This window comes from Bos indicus x Bos taurus, chromosome 9, assembly GCF_003369695.1.
Source record: "Bos indicus x Bos taurus breed Angus x Brahman F1 hybrid chromosome 9, Bos_hybrid_MaternalHap_v2.0, whole genome shotgun sequence".
NCBI lineage: Eukaryota > Metazoa > Chordata > Mammalia > Artiodactyla > Bovidae > Bos > Bos indicus x Bos taurus.
This window is the reverse complement of record NC_040084.1, coordinates 62,486,618-62,510,260: the sequence shown is the minus strand read 5'-3', so window position 1 is coordinate 62,510,260 and position 23,643 is coordinate 62,486,618. Positions and strand designations below refer to the sequence as shown.

Genomic DNA, 23,643 nt, shown 5'->3' with positions numbered 1-23,643 from the left:
ACTGTGCCCACTCAACAATGCAGTTAAGCTGTGGACTTTTTGCCACCGCATGGATCTTAGTCCCCGACTAACGATTGAACCTCTACCTCCTGCAGTGAAGCTCAGGAGTCTTAACCATTGGACCACCAGGGAAGTCCCAGTATGGACTTGTGATAATATTACCTTGAAACAAACTGAAATTGCTAATAATTGCACTTTCATTATACAGATATCTAAACTTATTTGCTTGCTCTTTATTTAATTGGTAGTTATTTTCAGGAATATCAAATGTATTCCCATTTAATCACTATGCTAATAGGTGTATTTTCAAAATTTTAGCCATTCATTGTGTTGTTTTGGAATCAGGAACCTATATAATCGCTGACATAGTTTTTAGTTTAGGAGTCCTAACCTCTCTTATTTAGTAAAGTATGGATAATCTAGGACATGTGGGTTGGTAAACTTTTTCTGTTAATAGCTGATGGTCTCTGTCATAACTACTCACCCTGCTGTTGCAGGGCAAAAAAAAAAAAAAAAGCCATAAATAATTCGGAAACAAGTATGTTCTAATAAAACTTTTTGTGACAGTAATTTGAATTTCATATAATTTTCATACATCACAAAATGTTAAAAACTTTTTTCCAACCATTTAAAAATGTAAACCTATTCTCAGCTTTCAGATCATAGAAAAATGAGAGGAAATGTACTTTGTTCACCCCTGATCAAGAAGATGGGAAATGCTTTCTCCTGTACTGCTGTTTATTTTTTGTCTTACATTTCCTCCTTGTGTAGGAGAGTTTTAGGGCAAGTGAAGTATTACAGTAATCCTCTTCAATCTCTTTTACATTAACATTGCCTTTTGGGTCCTCAAGATTGATTGAACCTTTAGGCAGAGATAAGCTCTATTTTTTCTGTTCTGCCATCCAGCTTTTTAGGTAAGACCTAATGTACTTTTAAACATCTGCCTGAATTTTGCAAATAATTCTTTAATTCACCCAGGGAAAAATATTTATATTGAAGAACCTGTTTTCCTAGTAAGTTTCCACCTTACCATACAAAGATGATTTGTTTGAAACTTTTATTTTCCTGTGCAAGTCACCTCTGAATTATGGTTAAGCTTCCAAAGTAGTTAAGAAGCATACTTAGATGTAATGTAGTTATAGTAGCAGCCCAGAGCAACCTCTGTCCCTCTGGTTCTTAGCCCAGGTTGTCAAAGTATGGCCCATTGGTCAAACCCAGCCTATCACTTGTTTTTGAATGGCCTGTGAGCTAAGAATGGTTTTTACAGATGAACGTTTGCAGTTGATCTGATGGAACACCAACTTTGAAGACCAGTGAAGCATAATGTTACCTGCCTCCACCTCCACCCCCAGAATTCCCGTCTTCTCAATATAAGAAAGCATTGTACTCAATTATTATTATATTTTGAATTTTTCCAATAAATATAAGTTAAATGTGAAAATATGTTTTCTCTCTTGTCACCTACATACACCTACATGATATCCTTAATTTTGCCTCATGGCCTAAAAAACCTAAAATATTTACTGTTGGCCCTTACAGAATAAAACTTGCTGATCCCTGTTTAACATGTGCCTGAAGATTTGAAAGAAGGTTAAATATAGCTGGGGATGAGGGAAGTATGAAGTGGGTAAAAAAAGTAGAAATAGTTTGAGTACTAGGTGATGGCTGTCTAGGTGAGGGCTGGGAGTACTGAAGGAGACCTGGCTCCCCACTGCTTGTGGTTTTATTGAAGTTGGTGGACCAGCCTTGGTGCCTGAGTGATGGCTGATGCTCAGATATACTTACAATAAGTTCTTAAATTGAGTGTTCATAAGTTGTGTATATTTCCTGGATTTCAGGTTTTACAGAACTTCATTCTTAATACTCTTTTTTTGTGTGTGTTATGAGTTATCTCTCATATAATGCTGTGAAATGAGAGGCTGGATGTAATTTATAAAATTATGTATTATTTTATCATTCACTTATTCCTTTTGTTTTCTTCCTGCTGTCTCTCTGTTTAGAATATACATTGCTGCTATTGTTTTTATCCTGCCATCAATGTTTTGCTTTCACAAGTATGAGTTATAAAGATATATAAAGTGTGTAATTTATAACATCCTAAACTAGAGTTAGTTAAGCCAGATATCTTGCAATTGAGCCCTCCCCAGGAGCAAAATCTGTGCCTAACCAGTTGATATTGAAAGTCAGCTATGTATTGTGTGTGTGTGTTTCTTTTCATGTAGTTAGAGAGCATTGTTTTGAAAACAAGTTTTTTAATGTATTTTGTGCTTGAAATTGGAAAGCATCTTGAAGTATAACACTGATTAACTTTTATATACATAATGTTGTCTATTAAATAATATCTTTGCACATATTTTCCAGAAAATGTCAATTTATTATTCAAGTTATACTGCTTGGCAGTGATGACCCTGGTGGCTGCAGCTTATACCATAGCTTTAAGATACACAAGGACATCAGACAAAGAACTCTACTTTTCAACCACAGCCGTGTGTATCACAGAAGTTATAAAGTTATTGCTAAGTGTGGGCATTTTAGCTAAGTGAGTATAAATACGTTTTAGTGTGTTAAATTTTTACTTTTTTACTCAGTTACGTTCTTTATTAGAAAATTCAAGCTATATCTTCATATGTTTGATTGCTCTAGAGCAAGCTTTCTCAGCTCAGGTCATTTTTGCTCCCCAGGAGGTATAATTTTGGTTGACCCAACTTGGGGGATGCTACTTACATCAAGCGGGTGGAGGTCAATGGTGCTGATAAACATCGTGTGATGCCGTGTCCTCCAGGACAGCAATCCATAACAAAGAAGTCTCCATCCCCAAATATCAGTGGTGCCAAAGTTGAAAAACCACCATAAATCAGGTGGAGTTGGCTAACTATGGCCCACTGGTTAATCCAGTTTGCTGCTTGTTTTTGTTGCAACACAGACTGTGTGGCTCACACAGCCTAAACTATTTACCATTTGGTTCTTATAGAAAATGTGCTGACTTCTGTTAGAGAGGAATAAAGCGATCATAATAGTTAACATTTCCTTAGTATTTTCTGTGTTAAGTGTTAGACCCTGTACTAAGTGCTTTTCCTTAGTTATCTCATTTGGTCTTTATACATTCTTTAGGTAAGTATGGTAATTACCCCTATTTTACCTACACGGTGTCTGAGGTTCCTCACTATCGTGCTATTAATATTTGGTAGCACTGGGGGCTTTGGATCAGTAACATTGGGTGAAAATTGTTTTAGCAAGGCTGAAATATAAGACAGGGTTGAGAATAGTGCCTTTGGAGTGATACAGACCTAATTTTAGTCTTAGACTCATTGGGATTATGACTTTCCATATATTCCTTAGCTTCTCTTCTTCTCCTAAGCTTCAGTTTCTCTATTTCTTTTTCTTTTTTTAAAGTTCACGTTTTAAGTCTTTAGTGCTGCCCATAAGCCCAGCAGTTTTTTGTCTGTTTTCATTTCCCACATTATATTCATAGACTGGAATATTTTAAGTCTAATAAAAATCAGGTGACTTTCTCCCCACCAGTAAAGGAAAGTGGGAAATATATGCAAAGGGAAGTTCTGGACCCTGTCTATAAAACCAGGGGTAAGAGTCCATTCAAGATAGAGGAAAATAGCCATAGGCTGTGGATGAGAGAAAACAGTAACAAAAGACAAAAGAAAATGAGACAAACAAGAAGGCAAGCTTCGAGTTACACTGTATAGTTTCTTTAGTTTGTAACTGGAGAAAGCAGAGTTGTGAGAATTAAAATCTGGTAGGAAATTACTTGAAAAGTTTTTTTTTAACCTTTTTTTTTTTTTTAATTTACTTATTTGGCTCTGCCAGGTCTTAGTTGTGGCACGTGGGATCTAGTTCCCTGGCCAGGGATCGACAAGGCCCCCTGCATTGGGAGCCCAGAGTCTTAGTCATCGGACCACCAGGGAATTCCCATACTTGGGAAAGATACACGAGATGAGGACCCACCTGGGTCATGTGGACAAGTGAATTCATATAGGTTTCAAGATGTATGCTGGTGAGTGTAAGAAGCAGTGAAGAATAGCAGGTGTAAGGGTTAAATTACATTTAAACACTTTAAATTTCATTTAACAAATATTTATTAAGTGATTTCTGTGTGACAGTTTTATAATAGGTGCTGGATATAGAAATAGACTGGAGAAGGAAATGGCAACCCACTCCAGTATTCTTGCCTGGGAAATCCCATGGACAGAGGAGCCTGGTGGGCTACAGTTCATGGGGTCGAAAAGAGTTGGACAGGACTGAGCAACTAAACGGAGAAGCCAGGGGCAACCCACTCCAGGGTTCTTGCCTGGAGAATCCCAGGGACAGCGGAGCCTGGTGGGCGGCCGTCTGTGGGGTCGCACAGAGTCGGACACGACTGAAGTGACTTAGCAGCAGAGCAACTAAACCACCGCAGAAGTAGACTTGGTATGATATGAAATAGATACAGTATAAATAAAATAGATGTTGTGGAATGAATGAGATATGGTTCCTGCTTGCTTCAAATTTAGGTTTAGTGGAAGAGACAGAAAATATACTAGAAAACACATGCATGATTACAAATAATCCATCTGAAAAAAATACTTTAAAAATGATGTGGAGAGGGAGTAAAGAACAGAAAAATAACTTGAAGCTAGACAGTGGAAAGGTTTAATAGAAAATCTGTGTTTGAGATTTGTCTTATAGGCAGAGCTACTGTGGCAGTCTAACGTGTTGGGTTGCAAGTAGGTTAAAATCTCAGACGTTTACAGTTTCTTAACAAGATCCATTTTTAAGGAAATTTGGCTTCCACTATTCTGGTTTTAGAAAAGACAGAGGAACCAGAGATCAAATTGCCAACATCCACTGGATCATAGAAAAAGCAAGAGAGTTCCAGAAAAACATCTCTTTCTGCTTTATTGACTATGCCAAAGCCTTTGACTGTGTCGATCACAATAAACTGTGGAAAATTCTTCAAGAGATGGGAATACCAGACCACCTGACCTGCCTATTGAGAAACCTATATGCAGGTCAGGAAGCAACGGTTAGAACTGGACATGGAACAACAGACTGGTTCCAAGTAGGAAAAGGAGTTCGTCAAGGCTGTATATTGTCACCCTGTTTATTTAACTTATATGCAGAGGACATCATGAGAAATGCTGGACTGGAAGAAACACAAGCTGGAATCAAGATTGCTGGGAGAAATCTCAATAATCTCAGATATGCAGATGACACCACCCTTATGGCAGAAAGTGAAGAGGAACTCAAAAGCCTCTTGATGAAAGTGAAAGTGGAGAGTGAAAAAGTTGGCTTAAAGCTCAACATTCAGAAAACGAAGATCATGGCATCCGGTCCCACCACTTCACGGGAAATAGATGGGGAAACAGTGTCAGACTTTATTTTTCTGGGCTCCAAAATCACTACAGATGGTGACTGCAGCCATGAAATTAAAAAATGCTTACTCCTTGGAAGTAAAGTTATGACCAACCTAGACAGCATATTCAAAAGCAGAGACATTACTTTGCCAACAAAGGTTCATCTAGTCAAGGCTATGGTTTTTCCTGTGGTCATGTATGGATGTGAGAGTTGGACTGTGAAGAAGGCTGAGCGCTGAAGAATTGATGCTTTTGAACTGTAGTGTTGGAGAAGACTCTTGAGAGTCCCTTGGACTGCAAGGAGATCCAACCAGTCCATTCTGAAGGAGATCAGTCCTGGGTGTTCTTTGGAAGGAATGATGCTGAAGCTGAAACTCCAGTACTTTGGCCACCTCATGCGAAGAGTTGACTCATTGGAAGAGAGACTGATGCTGGGACGGATTGGGGGCAGGAGGAGAAGGGGATGACAGGATGAGACGGCTGGATGGCATCACTGACTCTATGAACGTGAGTCTAAGTAAACTCCAGGAGTTGGTGAGGGACAGGGAGGCCTGGCGTGCTGCAATTCATGGGATCACAAAGAGTCGGACACGACTGAGCGACTGATCTGATCTGATCTGATCTGATTCTGGAGAATGTCAGGTAAAGGAGAGGGCTTATTGTGTCTTTAAAAGGCAAGAATCTCTATATTTGAAATGCCAGAACAACAACCAATTTAGGAATAAATAAATTAATAAAAATCTTATGGCTTAACTTCTTTTAATACAAAAATGGAGATAGTGGAAAAGAGGCACAGGGAGCACATTTCTTCTCCTTATCCCCCAGCTTCTTTAGGGAGAAAAAATTATGACCCAGGAATGAAATAGGACTGTTAAGCATGGAATCTGCTATTTAAAGCTGTAAGATCAAATCGTGGTTCAGTTGTTTTGTAACTGTTCAAGAATTTTTTAAAAAGTAGTGAAGCCTTTGGTTTAACTCAGCAGTTGGGCTAGTGTCCTGCCAACCCACTGCATGGACTTTTTGTGTTATTTTGATGCTTTCCCAGCTTTGCATTGCTCGCTTATAGTATTTCTTATTTTAAGCTATTCAATGTTATGGGTATGGTCAGTTGAAGTTTGTTTTGTGGAAACTTTCTTTGAAATTAATATAAAAGCAGAAAAGTTTCTAAGAATTCATCAGATTAGTTAGATAATGGTGTTGAAACAACAACTGTGGAAAACCAAATACTGTACTTCATTGTCGTCATCATCAGTAACCAGATGGCTGTTTATGTCACCAGGATAATGTAGTGAAAGTGAAAGTTGCTCAGTCATGTCCTTTGTGATCCTATGGACTATACAGTCCATGGAATTTTCCAGGCCAGAATACTGGAGTGGGTAGCTGTTCCTGTCTCTAGGGGATCTTCCCAACCCAGGGATTGAACCCAGGTCTCCCACATTGCAAGCAGATTCTTTACCAGCTGAGCCACAAGGGAAGCCCAGGATAATGTAGAGCCTCTTTTATAAACATTACCTGCAGAGTTCACAAGACCAGGGACAATCAGAAAAAAGTAAAGAATTATGAGACAGAGTTTTGATGGCTGCTGGCATTTGACTTGACATGGCTAGCAAGAGTTTGGCTGTGAAGAAAAATCATTTAAAACACAAGGAGTTTCCAAGTGGGAAAAAACACTGGGGGAAAAAAAAGATTACAAAGCATAAAAGAAGTGAAATGAATTAGAAACTACTGGATTTTAAAGCAAACATAATTTTTAATGAGAAACACGTTGGCAAATTATGTGGTTATTCAAAACACCTTGGTAGGGCAGAATTTCTTGGAGCAAATCAAGAGGGCATCTGTGAAAACGTTAATTTCTTGGAATGGTAAAATAGTGAAAGAATTATTTTACAGCGTTAGGTCACAGGTTGATAGCTGCAGAATGAAATGAAAGGACATTGTGTATTACTTCTTCAGCTTATTCAGCAGTATGTCATGAGACAGTCCCTAATGAAACTAAATCAGCGCTGTGTGGGAAACACACTCAGTGAAAACGCTGCAAGTTGATTCTAGATCTTGAAAGGACAACTAGCTTATCACGGTTCCCCTGAAGCAGTTTGGAATATGGAAAAGATGAATAAAATAGATGGCTGGACTAGGATTGAACAGTTAAGAGTTGGAGCACGTGAAAGTGCCTAGAATTTTATGTTTGTCTTTTTGATGCAGTTGTGTGAAGTTTGCAGAGTAGATTTTCCAGATATTCTCTATGCTGTAATTTCTTTATACACATATTAAAATCAGTAATTTAAAAAAAGTGGACCAAAGGCAAATAGGATGTTAAGTAGTTTGTCCCCCTCCCAAAAAAAGCCAGGTTGGATGTCAGTGCTTTATTTGCTGTGGTAGAGAGACTTCTAAATATCAGAAGATACTTGTTACTCAGAAATTTTAGGAGTTGCTTTGTTGGTACACATAAGAAACAAATTGATTTCGTAATTTTGAACTTATATTGTTTGAAAATGCTTTACCACATGATGTTAAACTAATTCCTTCTATAAGGGTAAAAACATGACATTGGACTTTTTTACTTTGTTTTCAAAGTAGAAGCAACACTTTATCATCTGAGAGAAAGGATGAGGACTTCAGGATATTGTGGGAGAATGTGAAAGAATTCTGTTAGAAATAACTAAAGATTTAGAACTTGGAGAATCTTCTGAGAAGAAAAAGGGAAAGTTAGATCTTCATGATTAATACATTTTCCCTATGTTCCAAAAAACTAAGTTAATGTAAAAATTAGATAATACTAAATTTTGATTGGAAAGTTTTAGATAATGACAGAAAAGGGAAAAAGTGAACTACCATGTCAATGGAAAAAACTGTTAAAGGAGGTAAAAGCTTATTCGCTTCTTCCCACTCTTTACACTCTGTTAAAGGGCACTAACTTTATCGAGTTGATAACTCCAGAACCTCACTTGTTTCTGATGTGTGCAAAGCTTGCCCCACTTACTTAGGATGGTCCCTCCAGTAATGCTCTTTGCTCAGTAGTATGCTTCAGTTCAGTTCAGTTGCTCAGTCGTGTCCGACTCTTTGCAACCCCATGAATTGCAGCATGCCAGGTTGGCTAATTGTTAAAGTAAGTACATATCATTTTATACTGTGTGGAGATGGGGGCAGAGACTCAGAACAGTTCTTAAAAGTTCTTAAAGTCTTGCTTATAATTAAGTTCACTTAAAGAGAAATGTGTCACTGCCATGTCCAAATACTCTGTTTCACTACCTTCAAACATTTTTTTCTAATTTTTTTTTAAGATGTGGACTATTTTTAAAGTCTTTATTGAATTTGTTACAATATTGCTCCTGTTTTATGTTTCCGCTTTTTAAAACTTGAATTTGTTACAATATTGCCTCTGTTTTATGTTTTTTTTTTTTTTTTTTTCGTTTGTTTCTGTGTTTTATGCTTTGGCGACACATGTGGGGTCTTAGCTCCATGACCAGGGATGGAACCCTCTCCCCCTGCATTGGAAGGCGAAGTCCCAACCACTGGACCACTAGGGAAGTCCCAAACAAACATTTTAAATATAGTCATGCTTTGTTTCAATATATTGCTAAAAAGATGTAGTGCAATAGTCAGGTTCATTCATTTATCAAGCCCCAGTTATTTGCTCTTGCCTGGAAAATCCCATGGACAGAGGAGCCTGGTGGGCTGCAGTCCATGGGGTCGCTAGGAGTCGGACACGACTGAGCAACTTCACTTTCACTTTTCACTTTAATGCATTGGAGAAGGAAATGGCAACCCACTCCAGTATTCTTGCCTGGAGAGTCCCAGGGACGGCGGAGCCAGGTGGGCTGCTGTCTCTGGGGCTGCACAGAGTCGGACACGACTGAAGTGACTTAGCAGTAGCAGTAGCAGTTATTTGCTCAGCACTTTTCAGGATGTAAGAAATATAGCTGCAAATTAAAAAGATCTATTCTGTCCTCATGGAGCTTGAGTCTGGTGGAGAACTAGATATTAAGCAAATGAATAATCAGTGGGTGGTGGTAGGAGGATAAGTAGTTTGTTGCATGGTAGCTAAGTCATGTCCAATTCTTTTGCAACCCAATGGACTATGGCCCACCAGGCTCTTCTGTTCATGGAATTTCTCAGGCAAGATTACTGGAGTGGGTTGCCATTTCCTTCTCCAGGGAATCTTCCTGACCCAGGGATCAAACCCATGTCTCCTACTTTACTGCTGAGCCACCAGAGGATAAATAGAGGATGCTGTAAATAAGTAAGAGGGGGGGGGTCTCCATTTGAATATGAGGAAGTTATGTTTAACACAGACCTGAAGATCAAGCAGAAGATGGGCAAGAAAAGAGCAGAGAGAAGGTAAAGAGAAGGTAAAACACTGTAAAGAGACAGTGTGTTGAAGAACAACAACAGATCACTGGAGTGCTATGAGAGTGGAGTGGTACTAACACGAAGCAGGAGAGGTGGGCAGGCATCAAGAGGAACTGTGTGCCTGTGAAGGAGTTCAGATTTTATCTCAAGTGCATCAGGAAATCACCAAAAGGATGAAACCAGGGACTAACAAGGCGACTCATAGTATGGTGAGTCACTTTGGCTCCTTTGAGGAGAATGGACAAGAAGGGTGTAAGAGTTGGGAGTAAAGAAGCTTATGACAGCCTGGGGATTGTGGGCATGATGACAGTGTGATGAAGAGAAGCTTCTGCTTCTCAGAAGTAGAAGCTACAGGACTGGTGATGGCTTTGGATAAACAGTTGATTACTACTATCGCAGTAGTTCCCACGAACACTGAATTAGTGATTACTGAACTTGCTTGTAGAGGAGCAGGGATAGGTTCCTGTGAGCCTCTGGTCACAACATTTTCATCAGCTGATCACCATAGAACCTTGTTTCTGTTTAAAGACACCTCATTTAATATGTATTGTTGACTTATTAGCATTGAACTCAGGGCCAGGAGTGCTGTAATTCATGCCGGGACAAAGCTTATCTACCGTGTTTTCTCCATAAGGCACACCACAACTTTCTGGCACTTCAGCACTATTGCTATAATGTATAATAAGTTGAAATTTCCTTAGAAAAACCAAAGAATAATGCTTCTTTGGGTGTTTGTTGTGAAAAAAATTTTTGAAAACCCAATGAGCATATATCTAACTTCATTTTTTTGGAAAGGAAGTGACCACTCTCTGGAATACTGGCTGTTAATCACTGTCGAAATGTGTTATGTAAAGTGCCAAACATCCTCTTTTAAGATTGCAGCAACTGCTCTTGCTGTCTTCAGACAGTCAGGATTGTTGCTGTTGAGAATGGCAGGCTGCCAGAGAGTAAAGGTGTTAAGGAAACATTCTCCACTTAAGAACAGGTGAGGGAGACACACAGGTAAACACAGTTTTTGTTTGATTCTTGTTCCACTGTTTTAGCCTTAGGTATTATTTCATCTTCTGTAATGAGAAATCTGAGGCTGAGGGAAGTTTTAGTTTGCCAAAGATCCCTAGAAAATGACTGGCAGTGACAGCATTAGAAAGTTCCCTGATTTTTATTTTCAAATTATTAGTCTTTTAGAACAATGAAATAATTGAGCTGTTATGTGATTAGCCAGGGCAAAGATAAGCATTTAGTAGTAGCATTGTTAGACACCTCAGTAGTTTTATTTTTTTTCTTAAGTTTTCATTTCCAAATGTTAACATTTTACCATGTGTGTTTTATCATATTCTTGATTTCTGTGCATTTGTATGTGGGTATAAAGTTTCTATGAACTGTTTGAGAGCAAGTTTTACACAAGCTGCCCTTGTCCCTAAATTCTTCAGTGCATATTTTCTAAAAAACATAACATTCTCTTACATACTCACATATATCAAATTTGAGGCATTAGTATTGACGTGATACTGCTAACTAATTCACAGACCTTAGATAATTTTGTCAGTTGCCCACTGGTGTCCTTTAATAATAACATAATCACACTTTAGTTTTACCTCTAGCTGCCTGTAACCTGAGACTGTTATGTGTTTGCCACTGTTAAAGAGCATAGTCCATTTGCTTTGTAGAATATCCTTCAGTTTGTTTGTTGAATGCTTTATTATGATTAGGTTTTTGGTCAGGAATATCACAGAAGTGATACTCCTTCTCAGTGCAGCTTATCAAGAAGCACATAATGTCTATTTGCCCCCATTACTGGTGATTTAACTTTGATTTCTTGATTAAGGTAGTGCCTGCTGCTGCTGCTAAGTTGCTTCAGTCATGTCTGACTCTGTGAGACCCCATAGACGGCAGCCCACCAGGCTCCCCCGTCCCTGGGATTCTCCAGGCAAGAACACTGGAGTGGGTTGCCATTTCCTTCTCCAGTGCATCAAAGTGAAAAGTGAAAGTGAAGTTGCTCAGTCGTGTCGGACTCTTTGCGACCCCATGGACTGCAGCCCACCAAGCTCCTCCGTCCATGGGAATTTCCAGGCAAGAGTACTGGAGTGGGGTGCCATTGCCAGGTTTCGCCAAATAAAGTCACCAATTTTCTCTTTGTAACTAATAAGTATCTTATGGAGAGATATTTTGAAACTAGGTAAATATCCTCTTTCTCTTCATTTTTTGATTTGATGTTTCCAAATAGTAATTTCCCAATTCTAACACTCCCTACACATTGATTGGTTGGCCTTCTACTCTGAGGGTCTTCCGTGGTGGCTCTGACAGTAAAGAATCCGCCTGCAATGCAGGAGACCCAGGTTCTATTCCTGGGTCGAAGATTCCCTGGAGGAGACCAAGGCAACCCACTGCAGTATTCTTGCCTGGAGGTCCCACGGACAGAGGAGCCTGGCAGGCTGCAGCCCATGGGACTGCATAAGAGTTGGAACCGATTGAGCAACTAACATATACACACATATTCTACTCTAAGAAGCTTTTCCTTCTTTCTGTCCTTTGCTCCCTCCATCCACCTCTCACTCTCAGTGTAGATTCATGGATTATCTTATTATGATGGCTGGAATCCATTATTATCACTCTTTATTTCTGTGCTCACACCAGATTTGGACAGTGGGATCATCCTCAAGTTTCCCCGTTTTTTTTTTTTTTGTCTTTTTTCCTTCCTCTGTCTTTTTCATATTCTTACCAATCTTTGAGTAGTTTCTTTTAGCATAACAAAGGGTGCGTTCCCTGCCCCAATCCTGAAACCATAATTTCTCTAGGAAACCTTTCTTTTTTACAAGAATGGTATTTAGAAACCAGAATCTGGATGCACGATGTGCACATTGGTACTGGAGAGATAACATTATTTCTGGGCCCTTTACTCTGTTTCTATATATGTATGTATATAACTATGAGTTATATATTGTTTGATACCTGCAATTCTGACCCAGTACCACAGAGTTCATTACAACTTTCCCCTTTTCTGTATTTTCTTTTCCAATGATGGTAAGTTTGACTTTCATTATTTTAAAGATATTTACTTATTTGCTCAGTCCTAGAATATATAATAAGTAGATTCAGAATTTCTAACATACAGCTGTGGAAAAGCAAACCTACTAACTAAAGTTCAGTATTTGTATGTAGTTCTTTTTGCATTTAGTTTTGGAGCATACAGTAAAAAGACTGTATTTTAGAATACTTGCGTTAGTTCTGTTTTTCTCCATCAGTGTTATTTTGGTATTCATGAAAAAAACTGACAGGTTTGTTTTTTCTTTTTGGTTTGTTTGTTTGTAATTAATTTGGAGTTTTCCACCATCTTTGTTTGATTTTACTTTTAAGTTTCAGTAATTTTTGAAATATGAAATTATACTTGTTTTTATCATAAGTTAGAACTGCCAAAAAAAATGGGGACTGGGGGGAAGAATTGACGGGTGGCTACCTTACTTGATAAATAAGGTTTAAGGTTTAAATGGTCTGACTGGGGAATTTTAGTGCATGTAACTAAAATGCATGTACATGTATGTATGTACAATGCTTGTAATTTTGTGTGCATACAAAGTTTACACTGTGCTTTGCTTTTTAACTTTTTTCCACTTAAATGTTTTATCTTAGAGATGGTTCCATGTCCATACATAGAAATCTGTCTTATTTTTTTTAAGAGCTGTGTGGTATTCTATTATACAGATGTATTATATAGACCAGTTTCTATTGATGGACATTTGGATTGTATCCAGCCTTCTGCAATTGTAAAACAAAGACATAATTATCTTTTAATATACACTGTTGTGCATATGTATGAGTTATATACATATGAATGAGTCGTATATGTATGAGTCAGACCACTCATATGGTAAAGGAAATAAACATCCTATTTTGTGGAGAGGGGAGCAGCTTAGCAGTCTGATGCAAAAGCAAGTATTTGAATGTTAAGTTATTGATTTCTAAGTTATAATCCAGTTGAAACATAAAACAAATACATGTAAAAATGTTTTAGGTTCATAAAATAATTACTACAATTCACAGGAAAATTGCTAGTTAGCTTTACTAAACTCTGTCATAGCTATTAAAATGAACACTTTTGATTTACATCTGTCATTGGTGATATGAAAAAGGAAGTGCAAACATTGTTACATTGTCTTAGAACAAAGTCAGCTTTTTGTAATTTGCTGTCCACCACAGCCTGTAAAGACTAAAGAAACCTAGCTGCTAAGTCACTTCAGTTGTGTCGGACTCTGTGTGACCCCATAGACGGCAGCCCACCAGGCTCCCCCATCCCTGGGATTCTCCAGGCAAGAACACTGGAGTGGGTTGCCATTTCCTTCTCCAATGCAGGAAAGAGGAAAGTGAAAAGTGAAAGTGAAGTCGCTCAGTCTTGTCCGACTCTAGCGACCCCATGCATGGACTGCAGCCCACCAGGCTCCTTGGGATTTTCCAGGCAAGAGTACTGGAGTGGGGTGCCATTGCTTTCTCCAAGAAACCTAGAAGGATGTGTAAATAAACATATTACTTTGTGTGTGTCTAGTAATAAATGCATCTTAAATCTTTGAACTACTTATCCATGTAAGACTGGAGAAAATTATTTTACTATTTCATAGTATTACCTAGAATAATGAATGAAGATTAACTTTGCAGATAAGAAATTTGTAAGCAAAACTGCAATTTCTTAAGCTCAAGAGAAACTTGTGCTGTATTATTATTCCATTTTACACAGTGCCTTGGTAACCTAGCCAAGGATTTTAGGTCTCCTAGTAGTTCTCGTCAGATCAGGAGCTGGAAGAATGAGACCTACTTTTGACCAAACATAGATCAGAAAGAACTGGTTTCAGCCGGTTAGTAGGAAATTTAGGGGGGTAGGCAGCAGCAGAATCTGTCTACAATCAACACGGAGCTTCAGCATATCTTCAGGTAACAAGAGGTTGAACATAGATTCTTTTCCAGTGATAAAAATCAAACAGTAAATTTAATGGGACAGACTATTTTTTTTTAAATATGCTTTTTTATTTTAGACATGTTTTCTCTTATCTCACAATGTCATTTATATAATTAGATTCAATAAATTTGCTTTTAACAAAATATACGCATTAAAGTGCATGGGATTTGATTTCCAAGAAAATATCAGGGTGGGAAAATGGAAGAAAAAATGGCCTTTGGTTTTTATGTGTTCCTTTCACTAGGGCTTCCCTGGTGGCTCAGAGGATCAAGTGTCTGCCTGCAATGCAGGAGACCCAGGTTCGATCCCTGGGTTGTGAAGATCCCCTGGAGAAGGAAATGGCAACCCACTCCAGTATTCTTGCCTGGAGAATCCCATGGACAGAGGAGCCTGGCGGGCTACAGTCCATGGGGTCGCAAAGAGTCGGACACTTTATTAAATAAATCTCTTTATTTAGGAAGTTGCTAAGTGGTGTCCAACTCTTCATGACCCCGTGGAATGCAGCATGCCAGGCTTTCCTGTCCTTCACTATCTCTTGGAGTTTGCTCAGACTCATGTTTGTTGAGTTGTTATTTAGAAAGTTGCTAAGTGGTGTCCAACTCTTCATGACCCCATGGAACGCAGCATGCCAGGCTTTCCTGTCCTTCACTATCTCTTGGAGTTTGCTCAGACTCATGTTTGTTGAGTCAGTGATGCAATCTATCTCATCCTCTGTCACCCTCTTCTTTTGCTTTCAACCTTACCCAGCATCAGGGTCTTTTTCAGTGAGTCGGCTCTTTGCATCAAGTGGCCAAGGTATTGGAGCTTCAGCGTCAGTCCTTCCAATGAATATTCAGGGTTGACTTCCTTTAGGATTGTCTGGTTTGATCTCCTTGCAGTCCAGGGGACTCTCAAGAGTCTTCTCCAGCACCACAATTTGAAAGCATCAATCCTTTGGCGCTCAGCCGTCTTTATGGTCCAACTCTCACATCCATCCATGACTACTGGAAAAATCATAGCTTTGACTATATGGACCTTTATTTTACTCTACAATGTCATTAATTATTCTTGAGCTTTTGTTTTCTTTTACAAGTTCTTCTAGCTACCTCTGCTATTTTTTGTAACTTATTTCCAAATGTCTTGTTATAATTACATAATATTGATATAATTCTGTGGTGAAGTTTGAGCTTTCCACTAATAGCATTCTGGTAGACCTTGGCTTCTCTAATATCTGCATTAGAGAAGAAACCAGAAAAAGATACTAAAGCCTTCTTGGCAATGAAGAAGTAGTAATTCCTAAGCATCCAAGAAAAAAGATCCAATAAAAAGGATCTAATAAGGAGCCACAGACCTGAAGGTTAATCCGGACACAGTACACCATACTCTGCTGGTTTTGCTACATTGAAGAAGTAGAGTATTCAGATTGACCGGTGATGTCTCACAGCCCTTCTTTTGATGTGAAAGCTGAAAAGTGTAGAAGTGATAAGAAAAAGTGACATGGAGAAAAGGTGCCACAGCAACCCTGATTATTGTTGCAGGCATGGTGGTTAATAGAAGAAGCAATCAGATCTGTAAGCAGCCCATACTCGTGCAGAGCAAGAGAGTCAGTGATAAAGAGACCAGCTCTGATCTCTGGACAGCCAGTAGTTCACCTGATACTCTTGAGTGTTTAGAGTATCTCTGTGGAGTGGATGTGGGGTGGCATTGCCCATAGATGGGGATTAGAGGAGGGATAAATAGCCACTAAACTAGAGCTTGAGGAATCGTATATGGGAGATACATAGACATGAAAGGAAGTAGAACATAAAAGATGGGTACAAACTGGTACCCATCTTTCAGGAGTTCCTTAGGGAACCACCCTGAAGACACATCAGTAGAAAAGTAAGTATTTTGTATGGACATAAAGTAACGGTTCAGTGAAAGCGGTGTTCTGTAAGATTTATATTTCGTCCATCATAAGGTGCTTCTTAGAATTATGACAAAATGTTCAATTATGTTTTCTAATATATCACCTGTTAAAATGGTTCTTTGAGTTGGACCTCTGTGATTCTTTTTAATCTTTTTTTATCTTCAGTTTTATAATGGAAAATTTGAGAAATTTTTCTTTTTACTCTTTTAAGATGTGGAGAATTATATGGAACATCATAGATTTGTGTTGTTTTTTTTTAAAAAAAAAGAATGTTAAAGGTTTAAAGGGCCAAACTTCAGGTGTCTGGAAATCTCTATGTAGATTTTCCCAGTACAGTCATCTTTCTTGTATTCTCTCCCTCTTCTGGATGGCATTTGTCCTCTCTAGGCTGTGTGTTACTTTTCAGCATGAGGATTTCCCATTGTGGTGTGGAGTGTATTGAATTTGGCAGCAGACGGTCTGTAACTAAGGACATCGTGTGTTTCTGTGGTCCAGGCCAACTTTCCTGTCTTAAGTATTTTCTTGGGGGCTGTAGTGTTCTGTGGTGAAAAGGCATGGGTAGTCGGTTCAACATTATGGACTTTTTGCTCCCCGTCAGAACCTGGGTAATTATTTTTGCCCTATTTAATATGAAAATACCCAGTTAGTGACTGTTGATTCTAATATGTTAACCGAAAATTTGGAGGCTCATTGTGAGTTGACATAGATTGGTCTTCCCAATGAAGCATTATGGTCCTCTTAAGGATATTTTGAGCTGTAGTTAGGAGCCTTTTGATATAACATTTTTTGGTGTTGATGCTTATGAAAGTGTTCTTTGATATGTATTTTCAGGGAATAAATGAGCTGATTTATAGCAGGGGAAAGTATGAGTCAGATTAGCTATCAATAGTTCCTCCTGCAGAAGAATAAGAATACTTAAGAGCATGCATTAATCAATATGCAGTCAAGTAGTGAACTTTATGTACACTGTAGATACAGTTTACTGGTATTAATTATTCAGATTTCCTGCAAAGTTATATAGATACATACTTGAGTTTTATGAGAATATGGTTATCTAAAGATTTATTGTCCACCATATTGCACAAACACCGAATTAGTTTACAAATAATATTGACCTACATCACTCAATTCCTATTCCTATCTCATTGAGTGATGCAGGTCAATATTTATAAATTAATCTCAAGTAACTTCTTTAAGTACTAAAGCTTTTTCCTTTTGTTTGCAGTTTAAATCTGTTGTAATTAAAAATTGTTTAAAACAGATATGCAGTCTGATTAATCTAAAAAATAATCAGGGTAAACTTGATATAATGGCAGTTAAAGTGGCAGGGATTAATTTTTTATGGGTAATATCAGCAATTCTGGTTTCCTGTTATCTCATAATTTCATATACTCAGAAGCCTCTGGAGCTCTGAGCAGAGGTGGATGATGGTAAACCAAGTTGTCATATTTTCCCAAATAGAAATTGTAATTGTTTTCCACTTATTGTTGGTATATTTCTTTTAATAAATCTAAAATTAGTCAAAAATTCTAAAAATAAACTAAGTTTGCTAAATTCTATCAGTGAACTTAACGCATTGTAGCTCCCCTACCTGTGATGGTATCTAACAGGATGACCTTTCATGTTCTTCCTCACCTCCTCTCATTTCCCCTTTTTGTTTTCAAAGAGAAACTGGTAATCTGGGTAGATTCAAGGCATCTTTGAGAGAGAATGTCTTGGGGAGCCCCAAGGAGCTGATGAAGTTGAGCGTGCCTTCCTTAGTGTATGCTGTGCAGAACAACATGGCTTTTCTAGCTCTGAGCAATCTGGATGCAGCAGTGTACCAGGTAGGTGGTAATCAAAAGTGCAGAATCTTTAAAAACGTTTTTATGGCGAAAGGATTTTTATTAACCCTTTATCTCACTATCAAATATTTTTCTCAGTTCTATTAATGATACCAGATATATATTTGTGTCAGAGTCTAATGTTAGCTGAGTTGATTAGTTCATTGTTTTGTTCTTAGGTGACGTACCAATTGAAGATTCCCTGCACTGCTCTATGTACTGTTTTAATGTTAAACCGGACGCTTAGCAAGTTACAGTGGATTTCAGTTTTTATGCTGTGTGGGGGAGTCATACTCGTACAGTGGAAACCAGCCCAAGCCACAAAAGTCGTGGTAAGAAACAAAATACTTAATGTAACTAAACTAGGAAACTTTTTAAAGTCTTATGCACTTCAGACAGTCACACTGATGCATGGAGCTTGATTATATTTCTTTGAGTGAAAATAACCTTTGCCAGACTTCCCTGGTGGCTCAGACAGTAAAGCATTTGCCTACAATGCGGAAGACCGGGATTTAATGCCTGGGTCGGGAAGATACTCTGGAGAAGGAAATGGCAACCCACTCCAGTACTCTTGCCTGGAAAATCCCATGGATGGAGGAGCCTGGTAGGCTACAGTCCATGGGATCGCAAAGAGTTGGACATGACTGAGTGATTTCACTTTCACTTTGAACCTTTGCCTTACATATATCCTTTTTTCTCCTCAGGAAAATGTTATTGTTAAGGAGAGGTATACTGGCGGCTTTTTTTTAAAGCGGAGAATATGCATAAAATACGTTAGAGATGGATGGTATCTTAAACTCAATATAATGCCCCTCCTTCATTTTATGGATAACAAAATTGAAGTAACTTCAAAGAGAGGAAGTAACTTATCCAAAGTTCCACAGTTAACAGCTAACCTGTGACTCAAATTGTGCAAACTTCCACACAGTGTATATGTTCAGAATTTCTAGGCCTCTTTTAGATGTTTTCTCAGAAATACCGGGCAAAGTTTTCTCCATCTAATTTTCATGTTCTCTTGCAGTCACAAAATATTTTGCTTTGTACATAACAACCACTGTCAACAATTGGGCTTAGAGAGGAGTAGTAGTGGTTTTCCTGATAATTGATAACTAAAATAGGGCAAAAGGCGCCTTCACGTCTTTTAGTCCAAGAGTTAAATATTAAGGTATATACCTGATTTTTTAAAAAAAGTATTATATGCTTTAATTGGTTGTTTTCCCAAAGAGTAGAAAGAAGAACCACAGTGGAGGATCTGAAGGCCAGGAGCTTCCTTCTGCATATTCTTCCCAAATGAGAGACCATGGGTTCTCCCATCCAAGTACTAACCAGGTCCCACCCTGCTTAGCCTCCAAGATCAGAGGAGTTCAGAGTGGTATGACCATAGGGGGCCCATGGTCTTTTAGGAGCAGAAGGCAGCTGGGGAGGTATACAGAGCTTGTGAAACTAGAAAAAGTCAGCTTTTTACGTACTTTCTGGCCTGGCTGAAGAATTTTTTTTCCTCAGAAACTGAGTTTGAAATTAAGTTTTTATTGTCTTTACATGATGTTTAAATGTGCTTATATTCTTGGTGACATTTCAAACACTGATCAAATATGTACTGCATTGTAACTCGGATGTACCATTGGAGAAATTATTTGGGAAATAATGCAAACACTTAAAAGTTAAATATGAACTTCCAGGACCACTTTACATGTTTAGCAAATGTCCACCTCACATAGGTAATGTGTATGAAAAGCTTAGTAGACTAAAGCAGAGAATTTGACTACTGGAGCACTCTAGAAAGTTCTTTCGTATCTTGAACAGAATGAAGCTTCCTGTAACTGCCTCTTGTTCCCTGCTCTCATCAGAGTAACTCAGATCCCTGCTAGCTCCACATGATGATCCTTGGAATGTCTGAGAACAGTGTCACAACCCTACCCTCTGTGTCTTTTTCTGTCCCACTATTGAGAGAACCTTGTTTCTTTCTATAATATGCCTTCTGGAGACTTTGTGATCCCTGGCTCGTGCCAGTGCTGCCTTGTATTTCTTTTCTAGATGCCTTTAGCCATTGTTTTTCCTCAGTATGTCCCCAAAGCTCATACCATCTCCAGATGTTGACTGAATAGTGTGAGTTGTGGTGGTGGTGGTTGGTGGTGGTTTAGTTGCTAAGTTGTGTCTGACTCTTGTGACCCCATGGACTGTAGTCTACCAGGCTCCTCTGTCCATGGGATTCTCCAGGCGACAATACTGGAGTGCGCTGCCACTTCCTTCTCCAGGGGATCTTCCTGAGCCAGGGATAGAACCCGAGTCTCCTGCATTGCAGGCAGATTCTTTACCAACTGAGCTGAGTTGTAGTTCGCTAATTACCTCTAGACTTGTTCAGTCAGCCTAAGGTTATATCAGGGTTTTTTTTTTTTTTGGTTGGAGGTGGCTATCCATTCTGTAACTGATTATATAACCACATGTAGCTGTTTCACACACACACACACACACACACACACAGTTTTTCTCAGATGTGTTTTGTGCAGCAGGCTTCTAAACCAAAGTGCAAGATGTGTTTATATTTATTAAGCCTTATATTTATATTTATTAATATAAGCCTTTATATTAAGCCAGTTCAAGCCTCTGAGGACTTTCCAGTCCTTATTGGTTGTTAGCTTTTTCTTGAAATGTTATTATGCTTTCTGCAGATGCAACACATATGTCTTCTGGGTCTTCACTGAAAATTTTAGACAGGACAGGATCAGAGTTCTGTGGACATGCCTTTAGATCTCTCTTTGACTCTTTTTTGTCCTCTTGCTTAAGAAACATTTGTTATCTCTGACAGTTTTCATGAATCAGGAATTCAAGGGTGCCTGAGCTCTGGCTTCTTTTAGACATTCTGGCTTGAGGGGTCTCATAAGAGGTTGCAGTCAAGGTATCAGCCAGGGCTGCAGGCAGCTGAAGACTTGCCTAAGCTTGGAGGAGCTGTTTCTCTGGTGGCTCATTCATATGCCTGGCTGGTTGATAGTGGTTGTGGGTCTAGCTTGGTTTTATTCTGTTAATTAGCACTTTGCTATATGAGCATTCACTCAGCTATGAATAGAACTAGTTATCCTCACTCCATTTCTCTGTCTTAGTAACAAAAATACTATGCAAATCTGTCAGATTTCTTACTGAACATTATCTCTGTGGAATTCCCCTCATCACTTAACTAGGAATCCTTTCAGTAAGACAATTTGGTATGTCATCTTCTTATTGAAGCCACACTGTGTGTGTGTGATGACCATTAGACTTTTTAAGCTCTATAAGTCATCTGTTCTGTGATTTTGCTTGTATTCAGTAACAGCACTGCAGTCACACTAGTTATTAGCAATGTTCTAAGTGCTTTACACACATTAACTCACTTATGCTCACACCAATCATATGAGATGTGTGTATTTATTTCCATTTTCATATGAGGAAACTGATAGGGAAAGAAGCTTAGCAGTGGGTCCACAGTGACCTTGCTTGAGCCCAGGCAGTGTGGCTCTTGAGTCTGTGCTTTTGGTAAGTGTACTGGCCTGCCTTCAACTTCTCAAGCTGCTCTTGATAATTTCTGCAGCTTTTCCTCTGCTCTGCCTTTCTGAAAATCAGGACAGTATTTGCCCAATTCAGATTTTCTGGCATAGTTTCCATGCCCTAGTAATATTCACAGATATAGTGAACACTATCTTGACTTGCTACTGTTCTTAGTCAAGATGCTTCTCAATTTAGGTAGGTGTTTTTATGATAGCAAACCACACATCTTGGACTTAACTTTCCATTCATTCATTCATTTAAAATCATTATTCACAGAGAAAGTGGAAACTATATTTGGGTAACTCTTATTTTCTTGCTCTCTAATAGTATGTCATTTAGCCAAAGAAACACTTTTCTCTTTTAAAGGCCTTCTTCAAAGTATTTTTGCAAGCCTCCACTTATTCTGAGTTTTCAGTTTTTTTGATACTAAAATTCCTGGTTGTTTCCTCTTGGTTTTGTATACTGTAATTTTTTTTCTTAGTGTTCCTATAAAATGAGAATTCATTGAAGATACCCTTAACTAGTGACACCTGACTTGTTTACTATTCATGAGAATCTCATTCTTCTGAAACTCTTATCCTTCTTGAACCATCTTCCCACTAGCTATGGAATTTCTCAGTTTTATTTCTTGGAATTTTCATTTATTCAAGACTGGAGCTCAGGTCTCCTTAACTATGCTGTGTTTGGCTGTTGCTTATCCTCTTAAAACACTGCCCTTAAGTTTCCATGACTTCTACTTCATCGCCCAGTAGTTTATCAGTTAGAATTAAGTCTAGAGGAGCAGTCAGTGTCTATCACCATTTTTCCTAACTGTAGAGATTAAACTGGCAGAAAAGCCAAGAATTTGTCAGACATTATATTTAGTAGCTTGAGCTTTCTAGTGTCCTTCCATTATTTTTTCTCATCTCTATGCCAGTCTTATAGTTTATATTAGGAAAGCATCCATGTTAATCCATTGTAGTCTATAGCAGTGATCCTCAAAACAGTGTACATCAGAATTAACAGGAAGGTTAAACAGATTATGAGGGTGGAGGCTAACAGTTTATGATTCGGTAGGTCTGGGGAATGCCTGTCAGTTTTCATTTCTAACAGGTGATGCTGCTGCTGCTGCTGTTCCAGGGACCATACTTTCAGAATCATTAGTTCATAGTATCTTCTATTTCTCCTTTTATCTTCATGCAGATATCTTCTCTCTCAGGTCCTTAAAGTAATACTCTCCTTATATCAGGCTTATTTGTTTTGAACAAGGTATGTGCTTATCACGTGACAGTCATGTGTCTCAACCCTGTAGTTTCTGAGTGCTACCACTCAGATAACATTGATCTCTGAGAAGAGACTGATGAAAGCTCCTGAGGGTTAGTTTAGGAAAGAGGAAATAAAGTTGAAACAATAGGTTGGGGGTCCATATACCTGCATCTGTTAGCAAAGTATTATGACTATATATACATGTTAATCTCTTACATTAATTAACTATTTAAGAATCAGAGCTGTGTATCAGCTTCTTCTTTATTCATTTAGTATCTAAAATAGTGTATATGGAACATAAAAGTCATGCTATTAATATCTGATAAAAATTAAGTAAAGCTGGAAATCTTACAAGTCCTTTATCCCATAGGTGATAGGGAATAAAACAAGTCAAAGTGTCATCATTTCCATGATTGATCCTATAAGGGCTTGAGTTATGGTGGTGTCAGAAGTTAAAATTAAGTGGTGGCTGCTGCTTGCGTGCTAAATTGCTTCAGTCGTGTTTGACTCTTTGTGATCCCATGG

The 23,643-nt window shown here is 38.4% G+C and overlaps 1 protein-coding gene across 1 annotated transcript in view; it reads left to right on the top strand.

Annotated features, from left to right (window-relative positions):
• SLC35A1 (solute carrier family 35 member A1) overlaps positions 1 to 23,643 on the top strand; it is a 31,396-nt gene that overhangs the window by 1,646 nt on the left and 6,107 nt on the right. The window contains exons 2-4 of the mRNA XM_027551435.1: positions 2,362 to 2,539; positions 18,198 to 18,357; positions 18,534 to 18,686. Of these exons, the coding sequence (XP_027407236.1) occupies positions 2,362 to 2,539; positions 18,198 to 18,357; positions 18,534 to 18,686 (491 nt within the window). The remainder of the gene's footprint in view (positions 1 to 2,361; positions 2,540 to 18,197; positions 18,358 to 18,533; positions 18,687 to 23,643) is intronic.